An 18,390-nucleotide genomic window follows, 5' to 3' on the forward strand; every position below is an offset into this window, starting at 1 on the left:
CCCAAAACACATTGCAATAGTAATAAAACACAAATAGGATTGATTAATATTCATATGACTGAAGAACTCCATGCTATACAGGCAGATAATTGGATAATGCTGGGGTCCACAATCAATAAGATATCCACGGATTTGTCTAAGCAAGCTGAATAGAATGATATATAAGGCCTGTTGGTGTAATTGCTTCAATATAGCCACCAGGTGGCCACGAACATCCAGAGCTCACACCAGCACAAGGTAGTCATACTCGAGTCAGATGGCTGCTTACTTCTCCCTAAGGCCCAGTCTCACTTCCCAGCAGCCCCTACTTTACTGTAGCACTGCATGTAAGACAAATCTGCTATTTTTGGCGAATATAACATATGCCTCGAAGAAATGTTTTGGCAAGAAGATAGATTTTAACCAGTTTGACTTTGAAATGTGAGGTTCGATTGCTTTGTTTTCCTATCGCTGTGTCCTTCGAGTCAAGGTGCATTTAGATGTTTTAGAAAGCTCTGAATTTCTGGTGTCCAGGGATCCCAATCATGTTACTGTAGACTGATGAGAAAATGATCCTGGATCCTTTGAACCCAACTCACTTGTATATTTACCAAGGGTATATTTGTACAACTGTATTGTTAAAATACTAACTAAATAAGACATAGTTTGGACAACAAACAGTTGGTGACTGCATGTTTTCTAAACAGTATGAAGCAAAACAGTCAAAAATATATTGTTCCACGTGTTTTGGAGCATATTTACCTTTTTTTGTTGTTTTACACAAGCGACTGTGCTAGAAATTGTGAGACCCTGACAACAGCTGAACAACAGTATCTCTAATCACAGACATGTTTCGGTGTTCAGCTGACTTTCCCTCCTTAATTGGTACACAAATGCAACTCTCACGATCATCAATTTCAAAACTTACCAGGAGCTCAAGCTGTTTCCATGCTTCCTTTTTTTAATTGTACCTTTTCTCTCTCTCCCAAAATCATGGTTTCCATCTAGAAGTCTAGGTTAAATCTGGGGAAAAGATTTTCATTAATTAGTTAATTTACTTGCTGTCAAACAACCTTCCAACCTTGTAACGATGTATGGGACTGCATCATCCTCAGTGATACGATTATTTCTCTTTTTTAATAATATTTGTATTATATTATTGTGATTGGCTGTTGTCTCATTATTTCCATGGATATTCCATTATGTATTACAATTATGTTTATTCCTGCCTATTGTCTATATAGAGTGCAAACTGTTTTTTAATTAATGCTTAACTGGCAACACATATGAATTCAAGAGTTGCATATTTATTCACTAATTTTACAGGGTTTAATAAAATGAGGCGGATGTTGGATGTGAGCATGTTCTCCTCCTGTCACCTGATTCAGGATGCAGAAATATAAATCAAACCAGGACCCAAAAGCATCTCAACACCCAAGCGAGCGACCCAAATAATCTGCAGATTCCTGTCTGGTGAACACACACACACACACAAAGTATCCAGGTGCTCTACACACACATACACGTGTTATTATTGCCTAGGAGTTTTTATTTTCTACAGGAATTTACAGCAAAAAAAAAAAAAAGAAAACTAACAATGTTGTTGCTAATATTCAAAAAGGTCCTGAAATCAATTCTAGCACACTTTTTGACAGGTATTAAAAACACACACACCTCCTCCCGTCTCAGCCCGCCCCACCTCGCACTCCAGTTTTCAGGGCAACTAAATATTGCATCGATAAAAAATAACAATAAAATACATATGGTACTTTTTTTTTTGCATGGCACAGAACAAAAGCAGTCAGGCAGCAGACGTGGGTCAGAGAGGAATCGAGAAGTTTAGTTTTTGTTTGACGCTGCTTGGAGTGACGGATGTCGCACGAGCAACTTTTACCTTCTTTTTCACAGGCTACTCTTCTTATACTTGAGTTCCTGCTCATCAGCTCGGCCCCCTGTGCCCTCTGGATCTCTGCATTTCTACCAAACAGATCCTCACTCTGCAGAAATACTTTCACAGATGACTTTATCCTGTTTAGGTGCTACAAAAATGATAAAGTCACCCTTTGATGGTGGCATTCCTACTAACCTTACCGAGGCCTTAAAGGGGGTGTTCAGGTGATTATTGCACTTTCTATAAAATTGAGGAACTTTAGAGTGGAAGCAGAAGAGACTGTTATGTTAAATTTAGTCCCAAGGAAGAACTCACTTTTATATCGTCATACATTACTCACGTATGTAGATTTAAAGGTGTAATTGTTCTTCCTGTCGATGCTGGCTGCGAAGAGATCCCTAGATAAACTGGTATCTATAAATGAGATGGACTCGATTTGACAGCTTACTTGACACGATCAAATCAGGACAGTAGCGATGTGATCAATCATGAACATCTGGTTCTCCATGCAGATTAAAACAAAGTCATGAAAATAATATTTGCAAACACCGTGTGGCCCAAGTTTGCTTCCAGCTGTTTCATCCCACCCTCCCTCTGTCATCCAGCATCCAACTCAGCCTCAGTCTGAGTGGAACAACAAGGCCTAACTGCCTAAATAACATTAAAACATTTTTCTTTTGAAAAAAAAAGGAAAAGGCAGGCGTCCTGCTTCCCAAACCTCCTCAACTCTGAACAGGAGCTGTGCTCACTGCGGTCCAAAAATGCCCACATCATGAAGGGTCTGGTGAAAAAGTCCTATTTTTAGCTTTTGGATAAAGTTCAGAAGAATCATACAAAGGATTCATTGCTTTTTTTTTCCTGCTGTGCACAAGCTGAATGTGGCTTCGTGTTCATTATCTTAAAGCCAAACTCTCCTAGAAAACTGGAAAAATATCTACATTATATTCATCTAGATTAGATGAAGAGCTTTTTTCTTTTGCTGTGTAAATATATAAGTGGGATAAAAAGGATGAATTTTAAGAACCAGAGGGGAGGGTTTGATTGAGAAGCTGCAGTTGACCTACGACGAGGCAGAAATGGAAATAAAAGTGCACTGAAAAAAAGCAACCAGATTTACACGCCATTTAATCTTGAATTCAGTTTTAAAATCATACAAAAGGAGCGAAAAAAAGAAAAAATAACGGAGCCAAAATTTGACTGAATAGATTTCTTCAGGGTCCCATCAGCTGTTCAGATACACCACAATAAATAAAATGTTTCTCCCTTTTCTGATTAAAGTGAGGGCTAAATACAAGATTAACTGACTTGCAGAGGACAATATTTCTGGATATTTTTGGAGGAAGGCAGCAGGGAGGAGGGAGGTGAAAAAGAGGTAAGAAAAGAATCAGAGAGTGAAGATATACATGGCAGCTGTAATGATCCACTGTATTAGTTTTATAGGGTGTTATTAAAGCTCTACAGACTAGGTGTGTGTCACACACTGGGCTTCATTGTCTCTAATATGCAGCAGTGCGCTACGTTAACGTGTAATAAATCATTTACACAAAATAAAAGCCCCCCCCCATTCCCAGCTATTACATCTGCATAGCAAAGAAAAAAGAAAAAAAAACAAATAAATAAAATAACAAACACAGAAAAAAGCCCATAACTGAGCCCTCAAACCATCTTTAAAGATAACTCAAACCCCGTCTTTTTTCTTCTTCTGTTGGCTACTGTTTTGTTTTCCTCTAAAAGATAATACAGAAGTAATTTTGATGCAAGATTCGTTATTATTGTTACTTTTTTTTTTGTTTGTTTGTGTTTTGTTTTTTAGAAAAAAAAAAAGAAAATCAGTTTCTTCATGAAGCGCACTTCCTACTTCCTCTTGGTCCTGTGGTGGTGTCTGATTGGCTGGTTAGTCATCATCCTCGTCGACCGGGTCCGTGTCCCAGCACGTAATGTCAATCTCTGAACACACAAAAACATATTTTATTGATTTATTCTCTAAAATATAACTATTATGTTGTTATTTTCTGGTATGATAGTGCTGATATGGCGTGATTGCATTATACAGAGCTGTTGCTTATATTTAGCCAACCCTCATGGATATAAGTGGGGTGGACGCAATAATAGAAACACTGCGATCCAAAAGGATCATACAGTTGAATCAACACCTCTCAGTTTCAACAAGAACTGAATATTATAATCTTTATGAAAGGAGGATTTATCACAGGACATCTTTTCTGGCTATCTTGGTGAATTCAGCTTAATATACATTTCCACAGCACTAATATGATTAAGAGATTCATGACATACTCAACACTTTCTCTTTTTAACACAAATACTGTTTTCATTCACTTATCATTGCCAATCCCTTCCTGTTCTTGCAGATTTTCCACAATAAAAGCCTGCCATGACAGTGAAAGACTATGCCCATTGAGCAGATAGAGCTTTACATTGGAAACATTTGTGCAGGAAGTGTTGAGTATTGACGGTGGCTAAAAAGCAAATCGAAATTGAGAGCAGAAAATTGTGAATACGACATGACTGATGGAATTAGTGCTGTGGAAAAATGTACATTACTCTTTTTTTTATTAGGACAACAGGTAAACTGCTGAATATGCTCCAAATAAAAATCCCTTTGGTTGATTATTACCTTATAATATTTAAGAATTTAAAGTAATTTCATCATCAGACAAGTATCTCACCTGGTGGCTTGTTATAAAAGACAGGCGCAGGTTTAGCCGAGGACTCTTCTGTTTGGCCAAATTCGTCCTCCTGTGATTGGCTGAAGTAGCCCTCACTCGCCTATAAGAAGCGTCAGACAAATAGAAGGAGAAGGAAAACCATTAACAGAGAAAAAGACAGAAAACATCTTTTCAAAAGCGCGGCTTGATCATTAATAAACTTTCCGACCTGAGTCCCTTCTTTCAGCAGCGTCTCCCCATTGGTCATCAGCCGCTGTCCATCGACCAGCTCCTTCTTTTCCCCGGATGCGTGCTGCAGTGCATGCTGGTAGCTGAGGGTCATCTGGTCGGAGCCCATCACGTCCACAAGACTGGCGGGGTCGTCCTCGGCGGCGGTGGCCGAGCAGTAGGTCCCGTCCATCATCTCGTCGAAGCTGAGGAGGGGCTGAGGCTTGCCGCTAGTGCCCGGTGGAACGCCAACGTCACCCATCAGGTCCACCAGATTGGAGGACTGGGAGGTCTGGGAGTGGTTTGGGGGAAGGTCGGAGTTGCTGTCCCACAGGTTGACCAGGCTGTCCGTCCCGGACTCCCACACAGAGAAGCCGGAGGAGTCGCGGGCCTGCGGGGCGACGCTCTGCACGGGCTTAGTGGGTGCTGACTCCTGCACCGACGGTATCTGCTCCTGTTTTGGCACCGAATCTGGTGGAGAAAAAAAAGCGGAACACCAATTTAATTCCTATGTTTTGTCTTAACACAGCCACAAGTTGATTTGATTTGCAGATGAAAAGATGTGTAAACATCTACCTTCAACAGGACATTTAGTTGAAGGATGCATCGAACCTTTGTTTCAGCAGCATCTCAGTGACTTTATTTCAACATTGATTTCACTTTCACTCTTACCCCACTCGTCTCTGCAGTCCTCCTCCTCCCTGCACAGGTCCTCTTTGATGGACGGGGTGACTATTTTAGGAATGGGCGACACGGCGGCCATGTTGCGCTCTGTGCTTGCTTCATCGTCATCGTCCCCTAGAGGGACAGAATGGCACAACAACATCGAAAAAGGCACAGAGCAAAAAATATTCACCAGAATTGTCCCTCGGTAACATAATTACACTCATAAACCAGATGTGTTGAACATCTGTAACACAGGATGATGCCAGAATTTGGAATAATGAACATCAATCTGCTTTTAGAAAGTCTACTGAAAGGCAGATTGAGTAGGTTTCTTTGTTGATTTATCTTGAATCAAATAAGATCAGATCAGAGGCAGATATTTGGTTATCTGACCTCCAATCATATCCTGTGTTACTTCAACGCATCCAGCAGTGGACAAAATCACAGCAATCACATCACTTTTTCCATCACAGGACCAGCAAACAGACACAGTCACTGAGCTAATCAGACTCTTTGTGGCTCAAGTTGGTGACATTACCAAACTGTCTGAAGGACTCCTAATCGCATTCAAAGTTGTATTTTTTTGCATTTTATTCTGGCAGCTTGGCTCTAGAGATGTCAGTCTGCAGATCGCTGGTTCAACTCGTTGATCCAGACTGAAATATTTCAACAACCATCAAATGGATTGAAATGAAATTTGGTTCAGAAAGTTATGGTGACCAGAGGTTGAACCCTAATGACTTTGTTGATCCGCTGACTTTTCATCTAGAGCCTTTTTTATATTTTAAATATCCAGTTAAATATTTCATAATCTACAAAACGTATTGGGACAAATTTTGGTAGAGACACTCATTGTCCCCAGAGGATGTTTACTGAAAGCTTTGGTGAATCCTGACTTTTCACCTAGTGCTACTATGAGGTGCACATTTGTGGACTTGAGTGAAATGTCTCGAGAACTATTGGATTGATTGCCATGACATTCGGTACAGCCATGCATGTTCCCCTCAGGATATATCCTCATGACTTTGACAATTCATCTAGCACAATTTTAATGTGTCACATACCTTGGTTTATGACTAAATATCTGTACAACTAATGCCATTACCATCGGCCTCAGCTGTACTTTCTGTAAAGTTCTAATTAGCGAATGCTGACATTATACCTGCTATACCTACATCAGCATATTTAGCACAAAGTACCACTGTGCCAAAGTGTCTCGCAGAGCCACAAGCATAACAGTAAACTCTTAGACTTCTTCATCAAGAAATGGCTGCGTTGAAAGCAAACTCTTGCCAAACGTTTGAGACTTGGCAACCCCGTCTTTAGCAGAATCGTAATGTAAGACAAGTGCAACAACCTCAGGGTGAGTTACCATGTGACACTTGTCAATTGACACCTATAGCACCCATTGGACCTGTCATACAGACAGAGGAAGTATCGCAAATCGGTACCGGTAAATAGGACAGTGGCATATTCCAGGTTAGTTGTCACCAAAACCCAAGACACAATCACTACAATCCAGCAAGTCATTAAACAGCCATCAGATATCCTCTGAACATTCATTGTTAAGCCATCGATGCATACGGACACATTGCGGGTGAGTCACAGTCACAATGCTGACGACACATCGAGGAACACACAACTCATTATGACAAACATCAACACAGCGAGAGTCTAGAGAATCACTTCCACGATGAAAACGTCACTTTCTCTCAGATGTTTTTGGTGATTTCATGCTTGTTGGAGTCAGACGTCCTGTTCAGAAACCAGAACAAGATTTCGCGGAGGACATGAACACAATAAGCCACAGATGAGAAAACAACGGTGTCACTTTGACTGGAAACAAACGGCTGACTGAGATGTGTGACCCCGTTAAAATGACAAAACACATCCAGCTCAGCGGTGACTAGCTTGGTGGGTTCTCCAGTTCACCTCGTGGTTAAAACCCTCTCAAGACTCTGAGGGATCCAGGCTAATTGCTGGAAGTAGTGGAGAAAGAAATTGATCTTTTACCGATAGATTGTAGATACCCTTTCATATTAAAAGAAGGATCGATTACAGGGAACTTTCTTTGTTGTCAGCTGTCACGAGCTTACAGGGATGAACCGGTTCTTTGCCCACCCAGCATAATATCTGCCATTACAGCGCCTACAGACATGCAATAACACACACTGCAGATAACAAAGGTGGTCTGCATGATTTTGCCCAGTAGCTACATTATTGCTGTTCATGTTCTAGAGCATTTCATATGTTTTTCAAGTGTTGATTCACCCAAAGCAACACATTTTCAAACTTTCAAAGTTGATGCAGATAGTTTGTTTCTTTTTTTTTGTCCAGGACCAATGCATCATCTTTCTATTGTATTAGTGCAAAGGCAGAAATCTCAGAGAAAGATATCTCAAAACCTGGACAAAAAAAACCCCAAAACCATCTGCACAGTTGGATACCACTAAAGGTCAGAGAGAATATATAATGAACTGACCCTTAAAGTTTGTTGGGTACAGCAGTTGTGAGAAACAGATTGGAAACTCTTCTTGGTTGATGCATTTCGGGAATTTAGAAAATGTTTTGGTAATTAGCACCCGGCTGCTAAACGGCTGAAATTTGAATGCAAGAAACAGTCAAATTAACATGTTTACAATTAACTGGCTTTGATTTTTCAACTGCATATTTTTTAAATTTAAGTCTTGGATGTTGGAGGTTTCTTAAAGGAAAACATGTAAAAACATTGGCAGGTGTTTGGTGCTTGTAGTTAATGGGCTAAAACACACATCACCATTATGGTCTTTAAACAGAATGACAACTAGATCAACTTCACAGAGGTCAGAGGGCAAAGATCCATATTCAGTCAAAAGGCCAACAAACAGCGGTGGCGACTGACGGACGGCTCGACGACGTCACATTCGCACACAAACACTCACAGTTTGGTCAGTCGGTCAGGATTTAAAGCCACAGGAGGAGTGTGTGTTTGAGTGTGTGTGCGCAGAGGGGTGAAGCAGATCCAGGATCAGACGAGGCATGAGATTGAGGATCAGAAGAGAAGGGAGGTGATAGAAAACCAGTGAGATTCTGTAGTTAAAGTAACAGCTCGTTCTCCCTGTGAGAAGTCAAAAGGACCTTGTTGCTGATTTAGAATCATAAAACATCAGAAAAAAAACAGAAACATTTACAAAAATAATTCAACATTAGCAGCTGACTGGACGACATCTAAAGGATGAAGACGACAGACTCAACATCTATAACACAAACCGACAAACAGCTTTATGGCTTTCAGCCATAAAGTTTAGGTTTAAGTAGGATAGTTCATTATCTACTAGTTAGTGAAATGCTTGTGTGCCTATTAGCTTATTTATTTCATATAGAAAGGTTTCATGCTCGAAAAGGGATTGTTTTTAATGTTTACGGTCGAACACAGTACACACTGTTAGCGTTCAATGCTAAGAATAGTTGGTCTGTGGTGTGTGGTTTTTAACAAAAACAGCAACTTTAGTTGCCTTTTCTGGCTTTCCTTTTAAGGATAATTTTGCTCCAATATTTTTTTGTGTTTAAGCTTATAAGCTACCATTGAACGTATTTACAAAAAGTGAAATTGATAGATGTTGAAATATCTGCGCTTAAAGGAAAATCATGGCATTATTTTATATTTGTCTTATTGTCATTAATAATGAAAAGACCAAAACCAACATTAGTCCGCCTCTCAATACTTTATGACTTCCTGTCGGTGTCTCTCAAATCCAACCCATTGGTTCCCACTGAAGACGCAAATCTTTAAAAACAACTCACAAAAGTACAGTTTAATTAAAAAAGAGCAGACTAAAACAGCTGGTCACTATATTTTTAAGTAGTTTGTAGTGCATTGGTTAGGGACTATTTTCAGCAGCGGATTAGTCAACATTTGGTGCTATGATCAGTATTATTTATGGTAATGAAGGAACGTGTCACCATGTGAAACAGTGTGGCTGATTGGGTTTAATAGCTTTGGAGCTCTATAGCACAAAGGAAGGAGATATCAGGCACACACAATATGTGTTAGTGGATATATTCATTGTTGGTTTGGGGTCTTTTTATGGGATTTGTTGACAAGAAGAAAAATATAAAATATCAACCGACTTATCCTTCAAAATAGATAACTAGACAATATGAGAATGAGCTACTTTAAACTGTAACCTAAAGAAGTTATTTGGTGATGAAAGTGTTGGGGAACGGAGGGCAGGGTTAGGGGGAAATTCAGCGGGAGGTGGTTTGAAGGGCTGGTGGGCAGATGTGTGGGGTGTGAAAGTGTGTGTGTGCTACGTGGAGGGTCTACGAAGATGAGGAGCTACAACTGGAATCAGGAAAATGCATGTGGACTTAAAAATGAGATAAAGCGTGTCGATCTGAGAGGCCTCATCTAACCAGAAGAAGACTAATCATTCGGACATTAGTGTGCATGTAAATGTATCTTCTTTTGCTCTCACATTTTTAATTCACATGCAGTTTCGCTTCAGACTCCATATCTGTGGAGGGGATTGGGGAGGGATCCATCTGTCTTCTTCTTCTGCTGTTTATCGGTTATGTGCTGTACCTACCGGCTGCAGCGGCGGGCTGCGTCCGTTTGTGTGGCGGGGTGCGGAGGGGCGACATGCCCCGGGATGGGGGAGTCGGACTGGGGCTGCTGGGACTGTGCTGCTGCTTCAAGAACGGGCTGTCCAAGCGGCCTGGCGGTCGAGACGACACAAAGCCACACACACATACACACACACACAAACGAAGATTCAAACACACACAAACATGTAACAGGGACACGAAGCGAAGCACCAGGACAGAGAGGTGCGAGGGAAGACGGACGAGACAGTAAGACAAGACAGACAAAAAGCAGGAGAGGGAGGGAGAGTAGAAGGAAGACAGAAGAACTCAGAGTCAAGACACAAGAAGTTCACCCCCAGAGGAAAAAGGACGGAGCAGAGAGGATTGTGGGAAAGGCAGAGTCCCGTGAAAACCCATGAAGAAGAAAGAGAAAGGTGCCAGAAAATATCACAAAACGGAGAAATCAAAGAGTGGAGGAGTGGGTGAAATGAGAAAGAAGGAATGGAGATGGTGAACACAAACGTGAGGTCAAATGAGTGGAGAGGTGGATGAAGAAAACCCGCAATGAAAAAAAACAAAAAGAGAGAAGAGAGAGAGAGAAAAGTAGTTAGTGTGACTTTAAACAAACTGGCAGTAGCAAGCATGCAGTTAGGCAGAAATGAAATGCTGACGCACTTTGTTTTATCCTCAGGTGTCAAACTTCCATTTGTGCTCCATTGAAGCAGCAGATTCATGTTTTACTACAATGGATCCCAGAGAAGGAAAGTCACTGAAAACTGAATAACTGTTGGTGTTTAGACGACATGAATGTCCTGATTATTTGCTTGTCCTCTCTGCTCAGAAGACACACCGGAGGGATTTCAGTGAGAAAGTCATTGTGAAAACGTAAATATATAAGAAAAAGTGAGGGGGACATGTTCCCCAGTGGGTATTACATCCTTGCCACTGATATTTTGACTCTGTGTTTGAAGCAGGATCATGACAGAACACAAAGGCTGCACACAAACAACATACAACAATGCAAATTAAAATTACATAAAAACAAAAGGTAAGTGGTCCAAATGTGCCCCAAGGCTCAACAGCAGCCATCCAACAGTGACAGGAGAGAGATCGTCTGCTGGTTTTTACAGTGCCGGCTCCTTTGTGCTGCGGTTCCAGATGTGAACTTAAAGCTTTTTCCTCTTTCTGCTACAAAAACGTTTGGGGGGGAAAAATGTGCATCTCTGTGAACGACAGTTTCGAGGTCTGACTCGAAGGAAACAGCAGCTGAGGAGATGTCGAACGTGATAAATGACATGTTGAACTTGACATGTTGAACTTGACACATGATGATTCAGATGCAATGAACCCTCAAACGCACCAGTACAATGTTCAGGAACTTGTACTCGGTGGTGGAAGAAGTATTCAGATCCAGAAATATCACAACCTACAAATACAAGTAAAAGTCCTGATTCAAAATGTTACTATCAAAGTATTATCAGCAAAATGTATGAAAAGAAAAGCACTCGTGATGCAGAATAGTTGCTTTCACAGTGTTATATTATTCTAGGATATAATATTGTGTTTTTATCACCAACAAATATGAGTATGAGTTACAAAAGGTCATTTAAAATGCACTTTGTCAATGTTGAGCACATGAAACATTGTCTACTACTGAGTAGATTAGTAGTTTAGTGCTTCATAATGTAAGAATACCATGTTTTCTAACAAAAAAATAGTAAAGAAAGTAATGAATATATTGTCCTATGAAATATATTGAAGTACAAGTATAAAGTATCATAAAATGTAAATACTCAAGTGCAATTGTGACATACCTGTACTTTAAATAAGCACAGAACTTGAGTAAATGTACTTGTTGGAGGCAACAGGTGTTTACTGTCCTGGATTAAGACCATCGACGGAAAGACGAGCACCGCTTTCCTCATTTATGTGAGTTTCGTTCTTTAGCGCAGTTAATAGTGCTTGTTTTCTTTAGGTTTCATCCTCAGACTTCAGAGTTAACTTACATAAGTCCTCTCTACTCGCTCACCCCTGCTGTCTGGTCTCCAAAACACCTCGTATGTTGTTTTTATTGCTCTTTGAGGTTCAGAGCTGTTCCAGGTTTACATGAGGGTAAAGTGGACCCACGTAGAAGACAACTGTGAGGTGAGTTTGAAAGTGTTTACCGGTCCTGTGGATGGAGACGGGTGAGGTGTCGACGCTGATGGTCATGGCTCTCTCCTTCAGCTTGAAAAACTCTCGAGGGTTTTCTGACCGCTGAGCGATGATGGCCTTCGCCTCCTGGAAACACACGGATAAACATAGACTCTCTGGATCCTGTTTGTTCAGAGTTTACGTTGAGCAAATAAAGACAATAACGAAAGATTCTTCAATGATTCATTGAGCTTAATATAGCATGGAAAGTTCAATATGTTTATTCAGGGGATACATTCAAAATAGTCATTTTGATCCTCAACATTTAAACCATCGTGATATAAAATCTACAGTATAATAGTTCATAGGTTACATTCTAATCTAACAAATCTATAACTCTTAAAATCTACAACTAGGTTTAACACAAGTCGTTAGACTTGTGTTAAACCTCTGATAAACCTCTGATGAAAGAGTAACGTAACTCACCTCCACCTCAGTCTCCTTCTTGTCCAGGTTGAGGTCGTCGAGGCTCGCCTCTGCTGCCTGCGGAGAGGAAGAATACAAATGAAGATGCAAAAAGAACAAAATAAACTCGCTACAAAACTGTGATTCAAAAAGTAAAAACCTCATTCAATGCTTTTAAAGACTTGTCAAGACTTGCAGATACAGAAGCATCAAAACATTTCTTTAGTGAGTGTTACATCTCTTTTTGTTTTTTACAAGAAGAAAACGATGTTGTCTTTGGACAAACAGTTCCATGAGCATCAGTTGGACACAGCCCAGTCATCGACAACCTCCCCCCCCCCCCCCCCCCCCCCGCTTCCATCAGTAACAAACATGTGTGAACTCGCCACAAGGACAGAGATCAAGATGTTCTGGAGATTAGCTGAAATATCACAGCTGTGCTGCGACGCAGCAGGCAGCTGATTGCAAGAGGAGAAAAACAAACCACACACACACACATACACATACACACACACTGCACACTGATGGACTGAATACATTCACTGCCAGACTTAACATTTTTGGTAAATCACACACAGCGTATAATCACTCCCTTCAAATACAAACCCCACTGTCAGACAAATTGATTTCAATTTTGTGTCACTGCGTGACAAAAACCAGAGGCGTTCAAGTGTTCACGGTCTTTTGGGAAAGAAAGTGATGCTTTGGTGGGAAGAGGGAGCAGAAACAGAAACAACTAAAACCTCTGAAAAAAAAATCACACAAGCATACAAGGAGCCTGAACACTTCTAACGGGATGAAGCAAGTCTCCAGGAGTAAGACGATTCAAGTAGAATCTTGTGATTTCATGCTAATGACCAGCAGCAGAGTGATTTAAGATTACAGGAACTTACTATGGTGGTCTGGCTCCGCAACCTCTCTTTGGACTCTTCCTCCTCCAGCAACTTCTTCCTGCTCTCACACACATGAACACACGGATTAGACAACACTTTACACACCTGTTGTGCCATTTATCAAACTAGATTGTTTTGGTGTGAGTTGCTTAGTTTGGGCTGTAGATGATTTAGCTGCTGCTTGACGCAGACGTTCCTCTTGAAGTCATATTAAACCTAAAATGAAACAGTGACTCTTCCCAGAAGTTTCATGAATGTGCAGATCCTCTGCTGTAGGTGTCATTATGTCATCATTTCTCTTTTATATATTTTTTTACAAAAAAATATATAAATACGCATCATAAAGAAAAGAAAAGACAAGATATATATCAGGAAAGTGTCTTTTTATCCAGAGGAGATGAAGATATAAGACGAGAAGAGTGACAGAGTTTTACTTTGGGATTTAGAAATGATGACTCATTTGAAAGTCAGTGTTTGTGATTAAAAGAAAATGATGATTTAAAATCAATCAGTCATTTGCATCATTGAGACGCAGCGCTGCTTTTATGAAGCGGGGCACCAGTTTTGTCGAGGACTTCCTCTGCAGATGTCGATGCTCAAATAGATTTTCTAGAATTCAGAGCACGATGCTGACTGTTCCTCACCTGTGCTCCTCGATCTGCCTCTCCCTCTCGCGGTACCTCTGCTCCCGGCTCTCCTGCTCTTTCCTCTCCAGCTCCATTCGCTCCTCCTCGAAGCGCTGCCGCTCCTCCGCTGCCTTCTTCTTCTCCTCCTCCTTCCTCACCTCCTCTTCACGCTGGAGAGCAAACGCGGCAAAAGAAAGGTATTCAGAAGGTGTTGTCGATTCGCTGTCTGCCGGTCGACAAACTGAGTCATTTATTTCATATCTGCAGTTTGTGAAGCTGTGAAGAAGCACGCTGTCATTTTACATTTAGTCTGAAGCACGCTGAAGGCAACACAGCTGGAGGACGCAGCAGTGTTTGACTTTATTCTTCACTTCCACTCTGCTCCTCCGAACACAACGGGGATTGACATTAGCTTTATTTATTCAACACGACTCAGACACTTCGACATTTTGACACAGACTCACGACTGAGAGTGATATCAATCTTCTCGTCTAACTTTTTCCAAAAATGAAACTTTAAATCTCAGCTAATGAGGATAAACTCCTGATAAATGTTTCTTAATGAAGGATTCCTAAAAACTGCAGCCATTTTCTAATGTAAATGGATGCCTCCGACTTATTTGAAGTTGGGTCCAATTTTATACTTTTGTTTGTCGTTTATATCTGTAAAATCAACAAGTTAGTGGCTGAGATCTGGCAGCAAAATAGAAACACAAGCACAGAGTTTTCCTTATCAAATTTACGACCATGCTCACATCCAGTTCCAAATAAAGTGCTGGTGAGTACAATGTTATCACAACTGATACCCAACCCAAGTTGTATTAAATCAGAATCACGCTTTGATTTATTATTTCTTTTACTAATGATGCATGATTAAAAGGTTTCCTTCCTTCCCTCCCATCATTTCCTTCTATTCTTCTCCTCTCTTTCCTTCCCACTTACCTTGGCCTGCTCCCAAAACTCCTCCCTATTGATTTTCTTCATCTCCACCTCTGCATTGGTCTTCTCGTACACTGTGCCCTGCATCAGGGGAGAGAGACAGACGAAGGTTGACTTCCTTTAGTCAGACGAACAGCCAGGGGAACAGTGTGTTTCTGAATATTATTGACTTTGTGTGTTCATGTGAGAGGTGTTATTACTGCTCCCTACAAAGACACACTGTCATCCATCTGACATGTGAAACGCTCAGTGTGAACTCTTTATAAACTCTCTACATTTAATGTTACATTCTAGAAATCCCAAAGTATTCAAATGACTTAATATGTCAGGTTCAATTTTGATCTTTGAAATATGCGGCTCGATATTTCCATTTGACTTAATGATGCAGCCAAGGTTTAGAAGTTTAACTCAGAGTGTCTTCACATGTGGAGAAACTGACAGTTCTCAACTACACTTTCAGATGTTTACAGTTTATTAAATCATTGTTAAATCTGCTCTTAGTTCTTGAAAATCATCCTCTTACAAATTACGTTCTGATATAAAAAATGTGCCCCTATAGGGGACATTTGACATAAAGAGGTTGGTGTATAAAAAGAGGTATAACGTAATCACAAATCAAAAAGTCCAGCTCTGTTAGTTCTTCATCACAACCTTAGTATATGATCAGACTACTCTGACTGATAAGACAGATCTTAGTCGATCAAAACGACCGATTAGTCGACTAAGAGTAGGCAGCCCTTTAAATTGCAGCGTGTGCTCTGTCTGTCTTCGTACCACGTCTGCGTGCTCCTCATCTCGGGTTTTCAGGCGGCTCAGGACCGGACTCGCCACCACCACCGTCCCGTTGGTCAGCCGCTGCCCGATGGCTGACGGGTCGATGTCGTCCAGACTGCTGGCGTTGACGGTGACCTCCACCCCCTGAAGACAAAGTAATAAGAAGAGGCGTCAAAATGAGGATCACAAATAAAATCTCTCTCTCTGTCTGTCTGTCATAATCAATATTGTTCATCTGGAATCATCACACGGTGAACTTCTGCTTTGTTTATTTACTCTTTCCAATTTAACTTTTTCTGCGGTCAATATATGTAAACTAATTCATGTATCTATATACGCTTTGGCAATACTGTATCAGATTACAGTAATGCCAATAAAGCCATTTCATTGATTAATCAACTCTAATTTTATTCAATGCAAGAGTCTTACTAGATTTTATTCTATTTATTTAATATGATAGAATGTCTTGCATAATTATATTGTACAGTAATATAAATCAATACAGTCGTGTACACTAGTGTCAATAAAGACTTTTGTGACTCTGTGTGTGTGAGTGTGTATCCCAAAAAGGGCCATTGAAAGCCTCGTTGGTGTGATGAAGTCAATGCTGTGTGGGAGCGAGAACTGCCACTTAGAATGATGACACTACAGAACACACGCACACACTGGCTGGTATTAACACACACACACACGCACACACACACACACACACCCACACACACACACTCACACACACACACACGCACGCACACACACACACGCACACACAGGCTGTTATGAACACAAACACACACAGATACATAATATATATATATAAATAAAGCGTCACCTCTATGTTTATGTAGATCTTTTTGTGTACCCATCAAATGCACAACTACACACTCACTCATCCAGGTGTGCACTTGTGAATAAACGGTTTGACACACACACACACACACACACACACACACATACACACACTAAGTGGGTGAGAGGATTGTCATTCAGCTCAGAACTCTCAGCACAGAGAGCTTACCTAAAAAAAGATGGTATTAGTCATGCACTGTAACACACACACACACACACACACACACACACACACTTGATCCTCCTACAGGTTTCATGTGCTGTAGCTTCTTTTCCCACAGAGAGTTGATTGAAAACAGATGAATATTCAAACATTCTGTATGTGACACAGAACTAAAGCAGATTATAAAAAACAACCAATATCACTGCAGATCGGCTGCATGAGATCATATATCGTAGTAACCCTCGAGCAAAGTTAAAATGTTTAATAAAATGTTCAGGTGATCTCTACAGGACATCGCCGTCGGGTTCAGACTGAACCACAGGTGAAGATTAAACTTGGTTTCCGAGGACAGAACCACACAGGTTAAGCCTGTCGCACCTTTTTGGGTCGTCTCGCTGAAAAATGAGTTTCAGAGACTTTGTTTCCTGCATTGTGGTTATTATTAAATAATGAAAATAGCTAAATTATAAGTACACTCAACAGCACTTTTAACTTAAATACTTTAATTCTCAGGAGTGAATAATTTGCCCCTGTTGCGTGAACGTCATTCATTTCTTTGTCCCTGCCTTGAGTTTTTCTTTCTCTCAGCACTCTGAAGGCCCTTTCAGACAGAGTCAACTGCGTCACTGCGCTCTTAAACCCATTATTTCAATAAAACACATGTTGAAACACATAAAACATCATTTGTACAAAAGAGAATTCATTTAGGAAAATGTTTCAGTACCATGGAGGGTCTGACCTGTAAGAAGTCTGCGATTGTGGCGACGTGGCTGGCACAGGCACACTTCCTGGCATCCGGCACGTCTTCCCCGACCTGGGCAGGAGACAGAAAGGAGGACAGAGGAGAAAAAGGGGGGGGGGGGAAGAGAAAAAAGAGGAGAAGGAGAAGGAGAGATGGTGAACTTAAAGCAACACGCAGAAAAAGCTCAACAGCACCAGTAACATCATGTGTTTCTTTCCCCTCGTTCTGGTCTCATCAGGGCCTTTTGTTCAGCCGTGGTCATGTTGGCTTATTGCAACAGCTTATATTACTACAAAAGGCCGGATGACATTCAGTAATCACGGCTCATTCAGACCAACACAATACAAACGCAAAAAGCTGCAATTACAGAGAGAGAGAGAGAAACTCATGGCAATTTATCTCTCAATATCAGTATTTATCCACTTTATCTATCAGAGTGTTCATCTGCGTGCGTCTGACTGAAAAAGAGAGCGTAAGAGAGATAACTTCAATGGTTTTGCAGTATATTTAAGACTGTGTGATACATTTTGGCAATGCTGGATGTATTTTACGATGTATTTCTGTTCATTTTCTATACATTTGAGTCAATTAGTGTTGCTGTGTCACATTACGATGGACTCCTCTGTCTCTCTATTTTCCTTTCTGTCTCCATTCACTGCAATTAGCGGATCTCTCAATCACCCTGTCTCCTGGAAATTCTATATATATTCTACCTATTTGCAACAGTTTCATCATAATGTTTTATCAACATGATGAACTGTGTTTAGTCAGCGTATCTGACACAAATTGTTCATATTTTTTCCGACTATATCCG

General features: G+C 40.7%; 1 protein-coding gene across 1 annotated transcript in view; it reads right to left on the reverse strand.

Annotated features, from left to right (window-relative positions):
* Nucleotides 1-2,503: 2,503 nt before the first annotated feature.
* Nucleotides 2,504-18,390, reverse strand: part of dbn1 (drebrin 1) — an 86,279-nt gene continuing 70,392 nt past the window's right edge. Inside the window, exons 4-15 of the mRNA XM_079172259.1 lie at nt 17,559-17,648; nt 15,826-15,969; nt 15,055-15,132; nt 14,132-14,283; nt 13,488-13,545; nt 12,616-12,672; nt 12,162-12,276; nt 9,999-10,127; nt 5,437-5,562; nt 4,766-5,235; nt 4,558-4,657; nt 2,504-3,817 (exon numbers count right to left, since the gene is read on the reverse strand). Coding sequence (XP_079028385.1) covers nt 3,765-3,817; nt 4,558-4,657; nt 4,766-5,235; nt 5,437-5,562; nt 9,999-10,127; nt 12,162-12,276; nt 12,616-12,672; nt 13,488-13,545; nt 14,132-14,283; nt 15,055-15,132; nt 15,826-15,969; nt 17,559-17,648 — 1,572 coding nt within the window. The 3' untranslated portion in view covers nt 2,504-3,764. The remainder of the gene's footprint in view (nt 3,818-4,557; nt 4,658-4,765; nt 5,236-5,436; nt 5,563-9,998; nt 10,128-12,161; nt 12,277-12,615; nt 12,673-13,487; nt 13,546-14,131; nt 14,284-15,054; nt 15,133-15,825; nt 15,970-17,558; nt 17,649-18,390) is intronic.

This window comes from Pholis gunnellus, assembly GCF_910591455.1.
Source record: "Pholis gunnellus genome assembly, chromosome: 13".
Lineage (NCBI taxonomy): Eukaryota > Metazoa > Chordata > Actinopteri > Perciformes > Pholidae > Pholis > Pholis gunnellus.